At 44.5% G+C, this 14850-nt stretch overlaps 1 protein-coding gene across 2 annotated transcripts in view; it reads right to left on the bottom strand.

Annotated features, from left to right (window-relative positions):
• LOC147890874 (uncharacterized) overlaps window positions 1-14850 on the bottom strand; it is a 51293-nt gene that overhangs the window by 22680 nt on the left and 13763 nt on the right. For both annotated transcript variants that reach the window (XR_015542548.1, XM_087389071.1), the window contains exons 3-6: window positions 13403-13778; window positions 13026-13302; window positions 12167-12873; window positions 11025-12038 (exon numbers count right to left, since the gene is read on the bottom strand). Coding sequence is in view for 1 of the 2 variants with exons in the window: in XM_087389071.1 (XP_087245197.1) it covers window positions 11025-12038; window positions 12167-12873; window positions 13026-13302; window positions 13403-13778 (2374 nt within the window). In the remaining variant the exon portion in view is untranslated. The remainder of the gene's footprint in view (window positions 1-11024; window positions 12039-12166; window positions 12874-13025; window positions 13303-13402; window positions 13779-14850) is intronic.

Below are 14850 nucleotides of genomic sequence, written 5' to 3' on the forward strand. Positions count from 1 at the left end.
GGGCTTGTTTGCTAAACCTGCAAATTATTATCCACAATCCATCATGTCCAGTAGGAGTACGTGGAAGATCAAACACAAAATCCATAGCTATGCTTTGCCACGGTCTATCCGGAATTGGCAAAGGGTGTAACAACCCAGGTGCCTTCTGCCTGTCAAACTTTACTTTCTGACAAACCATGCATGTTCCCACATATTCTTCCACATCTTTCCTCAAAGATGGCCAATAAAAGTATTGCTCCACTGCTGTAATTCCTCTATGTCCTGCATATGGAGGAGCATGACTTTCTATTATGACTTTCTGTCACATCTGATCAGTGACACAGAGTCGTCCATGCATCAAAATGAAACCCTCTTTCAACATATAGTGATCATGCCTTTGACCATCAGAAAAATGATCATAAATAGTTGAAAAACCAGCATCATTAATATACTGATCTTTCATCACATCTAACACGTAAGAGCTCAATGGTAGCAAAACATCGCAGCTGTACACTAGCTGGATCATTAAGGCTTTCCTGCCTTCTCCTTTGAAGAGTTGTGGAGCTCTCTTGCTCATGGGTACTCACCATGTTTATGGCTGTAATATTCAACTGTCAAAAAGTGCAACAAAGATATCCTTCCACCAAACTACCGAGGCCCACCTCTTGAGGAAGAGTGTGTGGTATCCCGGCAAATGGAACCAATGAAACCGGTCTCTAATCACTCAGAGGACAGTGGAACTAAACCTTTAATCACTTCAGTACTTATTTACAGCTCACAAAGCATATATCACAACCATTAACCATTGCATGATCACCATTTGTCATTTACCAATTTGTTCACAAACAAAACCACTGAAAAAGGGATGGAGGCTAGAATGCCCCTGCTCAACAAACATAGACAAGTGCACCCGATTGGCCCCAAACATCGTGGCGCCCCTTTCGGTATTTCTTTATATTTTACAGTGAAATGATTACAAGTTGCATCTAGGAGACCTTCCCTACAATTGAGCACGCAGCCCCAATTCGTTGAGCCTTCGCCAAGCTTTCAAGCATAGAACACCATCACATAAGTGCACTTAACCCATAGGCTCAACCCAAAGGCATTCTCTTTTCCGAGTGCAATTCCATTGGCTGTCCAGATGCAATCACACTGCACCCCAGCTGCACTCTCTTTGAGTGGTTTTTTAGATGGCATTCACAAAGCTTTTCAAAGCTCCAAAATAAAATCAGCAAAGTACCCAACCAAAGAATGACTCATGTAGCACTGCCTGGGCACCTGTGAACCAAGAAAGAGGCAGCACACGAGGCCAACCAATAGCTTATGGCAAAAAGAAATTGCAACAGCAAAATCACAACTCACCAAGCCCTGAAAAATCGAACCAAGTCCTCAATTGCCAAGACGACATAGTAGCCAATGCCCAATTGCATTCTCAGCCAAAGAGGAGTGCAAAGGCATGAAGAAAGAGCATTTACAAGAGCCGACCAGTAAGAATTCCACTGAAAAATGCGAAAAGAAGCACTTCTGTCGCAAAAAAGTGGAGTTCTTGGGCTCAAAAGAAGCGTGCTTCAGAGAGGAATGCATTGAGAAGGTTTTGGAGAAGTTTCATCACCAGAAAGTCCTCCAAAACTGAGAAAAACCAGTCAACCAGCGTGTGGGACCACTCAAAATTCAACAGAAAGCTATAGCTTTGCAAGAGGAGAGGCCCAGGAGGCTGTAGAAGCAAAAAGGTCCAAAAAAAGCCACTTTTGCAAATTTGACCAGCAAAAGAAGTGCTCAGCTCTGCCCGTCCTACCAAATGCACGGAGGGAAAAGCATATCACTGCGAAGGGGAGGCAGAGGGGAAGCCATTAGGCCAAACAGAAGTCGAGGAATCCAAACGGGTGAGGACTTATGAAGAAAAATGGAATTCAGCTGAAGGAGGCTGAAAAACCAGTCCAAAATCTCAACAAAGGGAGAAGATGAGAGAGAAAACCACACATGTGAAGTTTAGAAGGCTCAGGAAGGTCCAAGAATGGCAAAGGAGCATGTAGAAGGCACTAGAGCCACCTGGAACTCTAGGGGGGCCACTGAAGGTACATGGCCCTCTAGGGGGCTCATTAAAAATGCCACATCATCATTTTCCAACAACCACTCTTTTAATTCCTTGGAATGCCTTTGGGCCTAGGGATTAATTACGCTTATGTGCTAGGCACCACGCCACGTTAAATTACACATTATTAAGCCCACGCTTGGACTTTTAAAACCAAAGTTGTCACAGTCTTGTAGTACATTAAAGTACTTAGAATTTCACGCCCCCATGACAGGGCAGCCTTGTTTCACTCCAATAGCACTCTCAACCCAGTTTGATAGACCTCCTAGGGCACGTACCCTCCCTCTAACGGATTCATATAGACTCATGACCCCCCCAGATCATGATCTATGGGAGCTGCAACTCTTATAGCCTCCTGATTAGGCGCAAGCGTGGGACAGTCAGGCAAGAGCAGCTCTACTATGGGGAAAACCTCTGCACAACAAGCTGCTCAAGGGCTGACAACAGTGCTCAAAATGCAGCACACTAAGATGAACAATGAGGGGACGAAGGGGACCCTATATATAGCCCGTGCACCCCCCTAGTCCGTTAGCATATAGGGGGGCCGACAATCCTGACTTTGTAGTTGCTTCCTTTTTGGCTCTACAATACTTTTCATGGTGATTGTTTTTGCCATAGTGCAGTCTTTTGAGAGGTGATTAGTCTTCCCACAATGTTTGGAAGGTGAAAACTTGCCCTTTTGAAATTTTATGGCATAGGCTGTGTCATTGCCTCTCTCGTATGCTGTGTCATTGCCTCTCCGGAGTTCCATGTGCCTTTCTTCTTCTTGAAGAGCAGAAATAAGACCTCCAAGATTAGGATTAGGAAGATTTTTCAAAGTGGTAACAACGTGATCATAATCTTCAGGCATACTTTTGAGCAATACTGCCATTGCATCATCTGTAGTGATTGGAGAGTTGATAGAAGCAAGTTGAGTCATGAGACTCCGCATAAGATTGACATGGGCAGCCAGAGGAGTGCCACTAACCATCTTCAATTCAAAGAAAGCAATCTTAAGTGACAATTTTGAGATGTGAGAGCTAGCACCAAAAATAATGTCAAGCTTCTGCCAAGCTTCTGAAGGAGACTCTAAGTCAGAGATGTGATGAATGTAGTCATCTCCTAAGGCAAGAGCAATGATGCCATAGGCTTTCTCCTCTCTAGCAGGATCTCTTGCCGGGTGTGTCGGAGCTAAGGATTCTCCAGCATTAGAGGCTGTTGAAGAAGAAGTTGAAGCCGGTTTGACAAGCCCCCCCGAGGTTTTCCCTTTAATTCTTCATATCAAAGGCCTTTTTGTAGCAGAACTTTTCCACATGACCATCATGTCCACAATACTCACAAATCATTGAGCTCTTTTTGCCTCCACCATCTCTAGTATTCCTTTTCCCCTTAGCTGCATAAGCTAGCTCACTTCCTCTAGCAATCATATTCATTTCGGCTCTCTTTCCTCGCTTAGAAGGATGGACACAACATCATGAAAACCTAAAGAATCAAGATGCAATCTCAAAATGGTTACAATTTCTGAATACCTGGGTGGAAGACTTGTAAGCAAAACCGCCTTAGCATCTTCGTCTTCAACTCTAACCAAAAGAGCTTGTAGCTACTTATTGATGGAGTGCATTTTGTTGAGGTGTGTCATTGATGAATCTCCTTCTCCCATTTGGGCCAAAAAGCTCTTGTTTGAGCATTATCTTCAAGTTTCTCACCCTCAAGCCAAATAGAGCTTTCAACATGCTCCAGTTCTAGGTTGCGGTCTTCGAGACATCAACATGATGGAAGAATTCCATGCCTAAGTCCCTTCTCAGAAGACCAAATGCCCTCTTGTTCTTTAAATTCCAGGCTTGCATCTTTCCCACGCCTTGATTATTTGTTAGCTTCTTCTTTGTTCCACATATGACTCCCCAAAGGCCTTTTTCCACGAAAAGCACTCGAACAAACAACTACCCTGAAGGAAATTTTGACCATCAAATTGAACCACAAAGGTATCTGGCGGATGACATAACCCTCTACGAGTCCATATTTGGCAGACACCTGGTAAGCTAACACCAAAATGGTGCACTCTAATGGTGGCATGTCGGTGTGTAGACATTTAGGATCCCCATCATGGCATCCCAAACACTCAAACCCATCTAAAAGGTGTGTCTCTCAATGAGTTGACCCTGGTAAAAAACCTCAAGGCAAGGGCCTAGCCCATTAAGATGCATACTCCACTACTTTTGTTTGAGCGTCCGAGAACTGGTGAAGCAGCTTTGTCAACGAGTGATTGAGGCTGAGAACGTATGCTCCCAAAGCATCAAAATGTCCATTGACCATTGTCACTCTACAACTTTTGACATAAGATTAAGTGTTGCGGCTCTTGCCTTGCACAATTATGAAATCCAGGATCGTTCCAACTCACTAGGTCCAACTCATGGCAACGCTGGGAGGTGACAAACAAGGCCTTTTGGTGCATGGAAGCTTGCTTGACCACTTTTGAGTAATTGGACTACGTTGGGGGTTTAGAGTAGTAGTAGTCCAGATGCGAGCAACGACACACTACACACATCCATCACTAGCTCCAAACCCACCTTGAGGATCCAATGCATGAAAAAAAGAAGTCATAGATCCTAATCTACTGCACATTAATCTAGGGGCCAATGAGAAAATTGACTGAGCTTCTTGCTCGCATCTAGAAGGATAATTGCAAGTGCACATCCACATCTAGGTCTCCTGCCTCTAGCGAAAGCAATTTGGAAAGTGGTTGTGTGCTATGACTAGCTCCCGATCTTATTGCCCCATCCAATCTTGAAGCATCTCCATCAAGTGGACCTTCAACATAAGGTCGAAGAGGACTCGAGTCCATTGCTCCTCTCATCTAAAAGCAAAATTAGAGTCCGTGATAGGATGAAAGGGATTCCCTACCACTCCGATTGAGCCCCCTTTAAGTGTTGCAAGATCAACACTTAAACCTCTAGGGAAATAGGGGACTGTTGAGGAAAACCTGTATATATCCATCGTCCCAAATGCCAAAACTCCTAAAGAAGTGGCTAGCCTAGGTGGGGATTTCGCCTTGGAAGCTTGAGAAGAGGGTTCCATCCTTGAGCAGAGAACTTTCTAGAAGCCAAAGATCGTAAGTCCAAAAAGACCGGTGATGGTCTTTAAGAGGCAAAGGGGTTAGAAGGAGGCTAAGGTTGGGGATGCTGCAAAGGGATATGAGACTGTTGGGGAAACTTGGAGAGAGCGGAAGGAGGGGGGGAACAATGACGCTTGGTTGGAGGATGGTGATGAGTAATAACTGGTGGAGAGGGAGCCGCGGGTGGGAGAGACAAGGGGGAAATGAGCAAAAAAGACTACCACACGTCATGCTTGACGTAGATAGTAGGAGAGGATGAGACCTCCGGTTGTGCGCTCCCCACAAGATGAGCAAACGTTGAGGCTCCTCATGGCCTCTGGAAAGAGGAAGTCTTCAACAATCTTCCTTCAGCCAATTTGCAGCAAGATCTTGTGCTAGATTCCCCTTCACCAATACTAGGATCAAAGCCAGTCAATTCTTTTCCCCTTGACCCTTTCCTCCCCTCCCCCTTGCCGCCCTCATCCCGCTTGCTCCCCCCATTTGTCCTCAGTTTTTCCTTGCCGCCTCCTCCACTTGACCCCACCGTCTTGATTGCTCCCCACCAATCGTCCTCAATTCCCTCCCCCCTCCACTCTATTCCAAATCACTTCCAAAAGGGAAACCCAAGGGGTCTAAGACTAAGGAACCTAGGAGGCTTGTCCAAAAGAGAAACCCAATGTCACATGCACCCCTGCACTTGGGTGCAAGGTGACACACTGGCTACATCGACAAGTGCATTATAGTTCCCAGATAAGAGATTTTGTCGTATGCTGTGACCCCTTTGTGAGCCCTTGTCCAGGGACACTCAGGCACAAGCTACGTAGGTCAATCTCTTAGCCTTAGGTCAAGTCAATAGTCAGTTCTTGTTCACTAGTACCCACTGGAGAACAGTAGGTTAAGTGTTTCCATCTTATAGTTTAGGTCTTAGCCTAGGTTAGGAGTCCCTTTAGGGTCCCCAAAGGCTAGACAGGTAAGCAAGGAAGGCAGCCTGCAAAGGCTGCCCAAAAACTCCCCTGGCAAATGAGCTAGGGAGGGCTTTTTATAGGCTGGTTGTAGGCCAACCAGTCTGTAAAACAGACTGAGTCGGTCTGTTTACAGATTGGGTTGGCTCAGTCCAGCCCTATAAAAGGGCCCCTTGGCTGCCCTATTTTCTCATTCGGTTTGCTCCTGCCTTCAGTTCTCCTACAGCTCCACTTCAGCCTCCTGTGCAGCCCCTGAGATCCTCAGATCTGGCCCTGCTCTAGCCTCAGTCCCTTGGCCATCAGTTCAGCCTGATCTGAAGGTGACCATGCAGCACAACAGTCGGAGGTTTGGACCAGCAAACAGAGAGAGGTTTGGACACTGTTTCCTCAACTTTCTCAGCTCTATATTTCAATCATCTCTCAGTTCTCTCATAGGATCTATCACTCTCACTCACGCAGTAACCCTGCATTCCGGTAGACAGCACAAGCCTCTTCCTTGCCTTGCAGAAGCGTCCTACATCGTCAGTGTGGACAGCATCAAGGTCTCGGTATTGGTCGGCGTTGCCTCTCAGGTCTTTGGGTCTGCTATATGTGTGCATAGTGAGCTCTTTAGAAGCGTGTTCCGTGCTCTCTTGAAGAGTGTTCTTTGTATTTCTCAATTCTCCAAGTATAAAGCAAATTCTCCCCTGATTGGGGGAGGGGGGTATAGGGACCCAATCGGTTGTCGAATCTACTCTCTCTCTACCCTCATCTCCTTTCTCTCTCTATGGTAAACAACACTCATTCCTCACTAAAGATTTAAAGAAGGTCTTGCTGTGAATTACACGATCAGATAACCGTTGCATGTTACATTGGTATCAGAGCTTCGGTCTCTATCAAGCTTGACTACCGCGAGTGTATGGTTGTGTTGAGATCCGGAAAGGACACAATCAAGCGCCATGGAAGGGTCAAGAAAAGATTTCAACCGCGAAGACTTTAAAGACTACCAACAAGATATGCTTCCGCCAAATGCTCAAGAAGTGATGGCGAACCTTCTAGAGCAGAATCAGGTCATGCTGTAGCAACTCGAAGAACATTCATCCAAGTTGAAAGAAAGCAGAAGACAACTGGACCAGACAAAACAACGTCTGGAGGAAAAAGAAGCAGAAAAGCCGCTGGAAGAAAGAGGAACCACATATTTTGAAAAACTGCTCTTGATGATGCGTGAGGAACGCAAAAATGAGGAGGCACTACAACGCGCAGAGCTCGCTGAGGCAGAGAGGCAACAAAAGCTAGACTGAGAGGCGATGCTTCTCCAACACAAACAGATGTTAGCCGCTATGCAGGCAAGTTTGAGCGCAGCAGCCGTCTCCGCAGCTTCACCATCGACAAAGGTAACATCACTCACTCGGTCCACTCTAAATTTTGTTAAGTATGATGGTAAGTGTGACCATTCAACAATTTTACAGTTTATTCATCACTTTGTAGCTCATTTTCCTTAGCACGGATTCAAGATGAGCAAGATAAAGTCCACCTTGCAACCCCTCATCTTACAGGTGAGGCGGTGACTTGGTGGCAGCATTGGGCTAGTAAGCATAGTGACCCAAACACGTTTAAGACGAATTTCGTTTGGGCAACGTTTGTGGCCTACCTCAAAGCCCGTTTTCTCCCACCCCAATATCTGCTTAACCTGGAGGATGAGTTCGCTCGTCTCTCCCAGAATGGTTTGCCTGTGTTGACATATAGTAACAAGGTCATCACATTGGCACAACAATCGGGCGTGACGGAGAGTGCCAAGATGAAGCAATTCATTCGAGGATTGGACACAAACATACGTTTTACCATTCGGAACTTCGATCCGCGCGAGCGGGCGCTGACTCTCGCACAGAATTAGGAGATGATGCTGAACGAGGGAAAGCCCAAGCACGTCTAGAAAGATTCCAAAGCCCCGCAGCAATCAAACAACACAGCGGGTAAGGATAAGAAGAAGGACAACCAATTCCAAAAGAAAGACGACCAAGCTTCTAGTCAAAAGGAGTCCAAGCCAAAGATGACTCCGGATGAGAAGGCTAAAGCGGGTATTACGGGAGGCTATCTACAGCCTGACAAGCAGAAGCGGTACCACCAAGAACATTGCTGCTTTCATTGCCACCACATCGCTGGGCATGGCAAGAAGGATTGTCGGAAGTGGCTTGTCGAAAAGGCTACGAAAGCACCTACTTCGTCCGTCGCCAATGTATTGGCTCTTCCAGTCCCGCCTCCATCCTCAGCTACAAATGCCTTCAGATACAGTTGCATGGCGATCTACCAATGGATGTATGTTCTCTTTTGGGAGTGCTGCAGTCACTTAGAGCAGCACGAAACAGCCTACAGTTGCCTTGTCAAGCACAGAGGCTGAGTACAGAGGTGCAGCAATGGCTGCATGTGAGGTAGCTTGGTTGCATAAGCTACTCTATGATAAGCATCAGTCTACAGATGGGTCAGTTGTTATTTATTGTGACAACATGAGCAGTATACACTTGGCAAATAACCCACTCTATCATGCTAGAACAAAGCACATTGACGTGCATTATCACTATGTGCGGGAGAAGGTTTTACTAGGTCTTATTGATCTAGTTTATGTCAGCACAGAGGATCAGGTAGCTGACATATTTACGAAGACATTGGGTGCAGAGAAGCTGCGCAAGTTCAGAGACCTGCTTGGTGTGCAGGAATTGGAATTGAGCTCGAGAGGGAGTGTTGAGATATCGAGCTCCACTCGTGATATGCCAAGGTAACCATTGTGCATTTATGTCACCGACTTGTTAGCTGCAGATGCGGTTGATACACCGCCCACGAATAATAGCTGGATGACAGCTATCCTTATGTACTCTAGTTCGTGGCTCAGTTAGTATGCCACCTTAGTTAGCTGAGTTTGTTTTGAGACCCACATATAGGGTTCTTCTATTTCTTTGTACTAGAGTTCTTTTGGCTTTCACAACTAAGAAGAGAAAAACTGTTTTCAGCCTCCACCTTTGTGTGTATTCCCCCATTGTGTATGTGAGAAAGCCGCAAGTGAGACTCCTTCCTTCTCTCCCACTATCTTCACACTAGTCCCACCTTGTAAACCCAAGCCATAAATGAGAGGCCTTGACTCCCCCATTTCAGCAATCTGACGAAGGGATAAGTGCCTATTCAGAGAGTCCCCATCCACTCGAATTGAGATCACAAACTTCCCAATTCCTAGTGTCTTAAATGTTTATACCCTTACTTGGAAGTTTTGAACAATTCAAGGTTAATACATTTAACATTGCCAGGACCTACAAAGGACAAGCATCAAAAGATCCCAACACTTACAATAGAGTGGTGGACATCACATAGAAAAGGAAAGCTCCCTCAAAAACTCCAACAGTCAAGCATTCCTCCACAAGAAGACAATAGGTGGTAGCCAATTTTCCCATGATTATGAGAAAAAAATCCAATAAAACCATATTGAATTTTCCCACGTGACTAAAGTTAAATCTGTGAAAACAGTAGATCAAAGCCAACACAATAGGATATCAATTTGGCATCTTCTTGGAAAAGGCTGGCATGCCATGCTTTGAGTGCCAAAAAGACGTGCTCTTCATTGGTGTAAGGGGAAAGTGTATCGCTATAAATGAAGAAATCTTGATGTAACAAACTTCAACCGAAGATGACGACAGCTAAACCGAGCCATATCATATTGTACCTAGTTGGGATCAATGTTCCCCTCTAGGAAACCTCCACAATATCCCATCACACTTATTTCATCTTTTGCTTCTGGAATGGACAACCGGATGGCATGTAATCCACTGGAATTTCCCTTCAAGACTTCTTCATAGAAGGGATGCCCCACTGTTTCATTGTGACCAACAGGCTTCACATATTTAAGAAGATGAACGGCCTTTGGCAATTATGCGATGGGATTCAGACATTGGACTTGGCATGCATAATGTAATGCAGTTGAGCCTCCTGTTTCTTCACCTATCTAGACTAGTGTCCTTCTGATCTAACTCTCGTGGATGTTCATTGTATTATCCCCCTTTTTACTATCTATTTTAAGCCTGCCTTTTGCTAAGTAGGTGGGGGAATTCCAAAGCTTTCTAAATGGATATGCATTTGCAGGGGGCATCCATGCCTCATGCACACTACAGATGGTTTGATGAGAGTCCATGGTATTGACTTTGGAGCTTCTGATAAGTTTCTGACAATCATTGGCACGGATCACAAGACTTTTGTGTTGTTGCATGTCCACTCTCTCTCAGGAGGATCAGCTATTTACTGTGAAAAGTTTCCAGAAGCGCTTACATGGAGATGATACATGGAGGCCTTGCCAGATGCTTACCACAGGACCAGCTTCCATCATTGATGTTCTCTTCACCTCAGAGTTGGTAGAAACTCTAATAGCCTTTTATAGGCACAAGGTTAGATGATTGCATTTTCTTCATTTTAGCCTTTCTTCAAGGTATAAGGGATTTTTGTCTAGGTGACAGGAGGATTAGCAAATCTACGTTGGCAATCCAGGCCAAGTTATTTTAAACTTGCATTCCTCACTAACTCAAGTCTTCTTTGCTCTTTTGAGCTCACTCAGTCCAACAAAGGATTTTTTTTGTGGTTTCTGCGTTAGGTCACTTTGGCCATTGAAGTCAAGATTTGTGCAAATAAGAAAGGAGGTTTCCTTTCCCTGTGAATTGTAGTTTTCTTAATTCAAGGATCCTTTTTTACAAGACAAGATTATCCATCACAGCAAGCTACCCTGCAAATACATCACGATCTAAACACCATCCAAGGTTATGATCAATAATTATTCTTAAAAAATAATAGCTTAATTCTAGCAGAATAAGTAAATATATGTTTTGTGGCAAAAGAAAAGCATGCTTGTAATTAGAAGAAAAAGAAGCGCCCATCTTGACCTTACTAGAAACAGAAGTTCTAACTTTACCTTTGATGGCGTACTATGTTCAACCAGGTCTTCTAGAAGGCATTCCTGCCATTTCTGCACCACATTCAACCCATTCCAGACAGGAGTAGCACCTTCCCTTGTGCCCCTTAGTTGAAACTTCCCTGAGAATGGTCCCAGAAGTTCAGCTCCAGCATGCACTGAATCCACTATCCCATTTTGAAGATTAAACGAGTAGGATGTCATTGGAGGTCTGATATAAGAAGAATACTGTAGCTTTCGTGGCGCCCTTAAAAACGACAGGATGTCGATCCGATACTTAGCAACCAAGAGACAAACAGCTCCAGGATTGATTCCCAAAACGGTGGCACCATCCTGACCATTACGAAAAGCCTGCATAAACTCCCTTAACTTTTTTGTCATGTTTGTTTCAGTTTCAATCCTTTCATCAGCAACCTTGACAGTGGAACTGGGTGAGGTCTTTACAACCTCATCATGATTGTCATGGGTATGACAAAGAAAAATGGAAGCAACTAAGGGGCTCAAGCAGTTTCCAGCATGCTCTACGTGAACATCTATTGTACATTTAGCTCCAGCAGCTAGACCATACCCATCATTTATAATGCTTGAGAAACTCATACCTTTGTTACTATGTGTTGCATCAGGATTGGAGAGCCCCAAGACTAAACTCCAATAAGGTGAGATTGGGCAAGAGCTACCATTGAAAAGACTAACCTTGAGACACAACCCAAGATCAGCAAATCTGGGAAAGGGCTTGAACCGTTGGAAGTTTGAACAGTGCCCAAAACATAGCCCCTCTGTAGAAATAGATGAAACCACAGAGGTGACCTCAAGGCCACACTGGAGACCATTTAAGTTAGGAACAGCCAAAGGAAGGTGAGGTGAAGACACCTCCTGTCGATGTTTGTTACTTAAAACATCAGAGGAAAACCTCAAGGCAGATGCCAGCTCACTTATTGCAAGGTTCACAGAGTTCTTCTTGACTTGAAGAGCTTCTGAGTAACTTTCGACTGTTGCAATATCGTGTAATAACTCCTGCCAAAGAAACATATTCATTTGACAGAGCATGCAAGGGTGACGACAAAAAATTATCCCCTTTTATCCTTCCATGCCAAATGCAAGTGAACACTGAAAGGGCCTTCAAATCTAACTAACTCACATACCTCCACAATATCTTCTCTCTTTTGTAGTCCGGATTTCCAAGTCTTGCATTGCTCTCTTGTCATATAGTCATCAAGTTCAGTTGCTAGGACATGCTCTGAAGCTTCTAGTGACAAAAGTCGCCCTCGAGACGTCAAAGCAACTAAAGCCCCTGTGTTTATGGCAGGAAAAAAAGGGCCCTTCCCAACAATAGCAATCACAACGTCAGCAAATTTTACACATTTGCAAACCAGATGTCGTTTGAGAACCATACCCTGTAGTTCTCCAGATAATTTTGTTGGAACCAAGTTTCTATAGCTTTTATATGAAGATTCACCATCGGCACTCCCAAACAGATCAGCAATGCAGACATTAGATGAGGAGCAGAAGCATAAATGCTTAGATCCACTCATTGTAGGTGAATAAATAGGTGCTCCAATCTTCCACTCATGAATAATAAAGCCATCTTTGAGATCAACTTGAAATAACCTTGCATATTGAGGTCCACAAAGTGCACTCACAAATGGACTACCTATAGACTCTTTCTCTGATACTGTAACTGCAATCACACGACCATAATGGCTTATTATAAATAGCACATCACTCTCTTTATGAGACGGAGCCACACTCAGACCTGATATAGGCTCTTGAAGATCACAAAATACAGTGGATGAGCATGTCTGATTTGGATATTCCACAGGAAATATGTGCACTTGCCCAGCCATGTTCCCTGCAGAAAACCCATGAGAAAAGGGACAAGCTTGTAGTCACTACCAGACTCCAAATTCAAGCGAAGCATTTACTATGCCTGTTTATTGAAAATTAGGCCTGCTGGAAATGGAAAACTAGTCCTGAACAAGGATGAAAGCATTTAAATCCCACCTTGAAGCAATAAATGCTTTGGTTTACTGCACTCAAATTTCCGAACAAGACCATCAAAAAACCGTTGGGACAAGAAAGCGCCTCCCCACCAAGGTCTATCATTGATACCATCCAGAGTTATATCCAGAGTTGTACTAAAAAGCAGACAGGTAGGCTTTGTACATTTTGCAGAACCGCCATTGTCAGGCAAATAAGAATCTTGCGCAGGTGCCAAAAAACTAGATAACAGATTACCCTTGAAGAAGATGGGGCTTCTTGAAGCTGAAACAATCACAATCTGGAGGAAGTTGACTTTGATTCAGATTTAAAACAAAAGACAACTTTGAAGCGAGCTCATTCCAAACATCAAGCCTTCCTGTATATTAAGAACTTCATACCAAATTCTCTGGCCCAAAAGCAGCAAGGAAAGCACCGGGAACTTTTCCAATCAGAGCTTCAGGCTGAACACACTCTGCCCGTAACCTTTGGGATGTATCCTGGGGAGTATGTAATTTTAAGGGTTTCCGGCACAATTTTGTATTTCCTGTGGAGCAACATGGTACTTCCAATTCGGCATCATAGCAATTAGGACTATACAAATCTGTATCCTTGTAGATCTCACTGTCCTGAAAAAGGTTCCACTCATCATCTGCATCCTTCACTGGAATTTTCCAAGAATCTCGTACTCCATGTGATTTTGACCTTGAAGATACACCCTCTGATCCAGCTTTCTCTATTTCCCCTGAAAACTCATGTTTCAACCTTTTGACAGACCTGAAAGAAATGCCATACTGTCATCTCTCTCTCTCTCTCTCTCTCTCTCTCTCTCCCCGGTGTTTGGCCTCTACATAGACAAGCTCAAGACATTTATGGAGACATTAGGGGGGGCTGGATGCTCTCCCACTGGTTCCTAGATTCAGATCCTGCTGTATACAGATGACGTGTGGTATTATCTGCTTCTGCAGCAGAGGACCTCCAGAGACACCTAGATGCATTACAGGTGTTTTGTGAGTCGAACAATTTGAGGGTCACAACCTTGGTAAGACCAAGGTTATGATCTTCAACACGTCTCGAGCAGCTATGCATAGAGAGCCGTTCAATTTTGATGGATCACCACTATCCTTGGTCCGGCTAGCAAGCATGTATGGCAGCCCTTGTTGGGGGTCAGATCTCTCAGAGGCAGACTGGGCTAGGGTAGAGCAACTCCAAATTCTCATGTTATTGTGCATCATTCAGGCTAAGGTCATCTCCGTTGTAGCTTGATGAGGGATTCCAGATCACATATCTATACCGCGTCAGAGGGTATGGCGATTGCACCTCAGGGCGACATACACTACCATGGCTAGCACTATCCTCCTCTATGGCCCTAGCAGCTGAGGGTGATCAGAGATGCTGATATGCGCACACATGTAGGTGGTTTGAGAGATTAGGACTCGTCACTCCACATGGACTATTACCCCCTTTCCAGTACAACATTGAGGCACCATCTCTCCCACTCAAATATCACAAGGTCAACCAGGCCACCTTCTACAGCTATACACATTCAAGACCTGGTTGGCACCAAGTGAGCTCCTAGTCAAGCTCAACTTCTACAGGGATCATTGCTTGCGCATCTCCAAGGAAGGACTTATTGATCCTCCAGGTTATACCCAGATCCCACTTCCCACATTTACTGATGATCTCTATTGGACAATTCCTCTTGGGGCATGTATCTGACCAGACTTGGCATTTGACCTGATTTGATATGATGATGATGTTATGATTATGTAGTGTTGATGACGCTATGACAATGTTTTACTTAGCATTTAGAATGGGTGATGATGCTCATTCAGTAGCTCCACCCTTT

Source organism: Dipteris shenzhenensis, chromosome 18 (genome assembly GCF_047967505.1).
Source record: "Dipteris shenzhenensis isolate YYH24624 ecotype China chromosome 18, Dip_SZ_1.0, whole genome shotgun sequence".
Taxonomy (NCBI): domain Eukaryota; kingdom Viridiplantae; phylum Streptophyta; class Polypodiopsida; order Gleicheniales; family Dipteridaceae; genus Dipteris; species Dipteris shenzhenensis.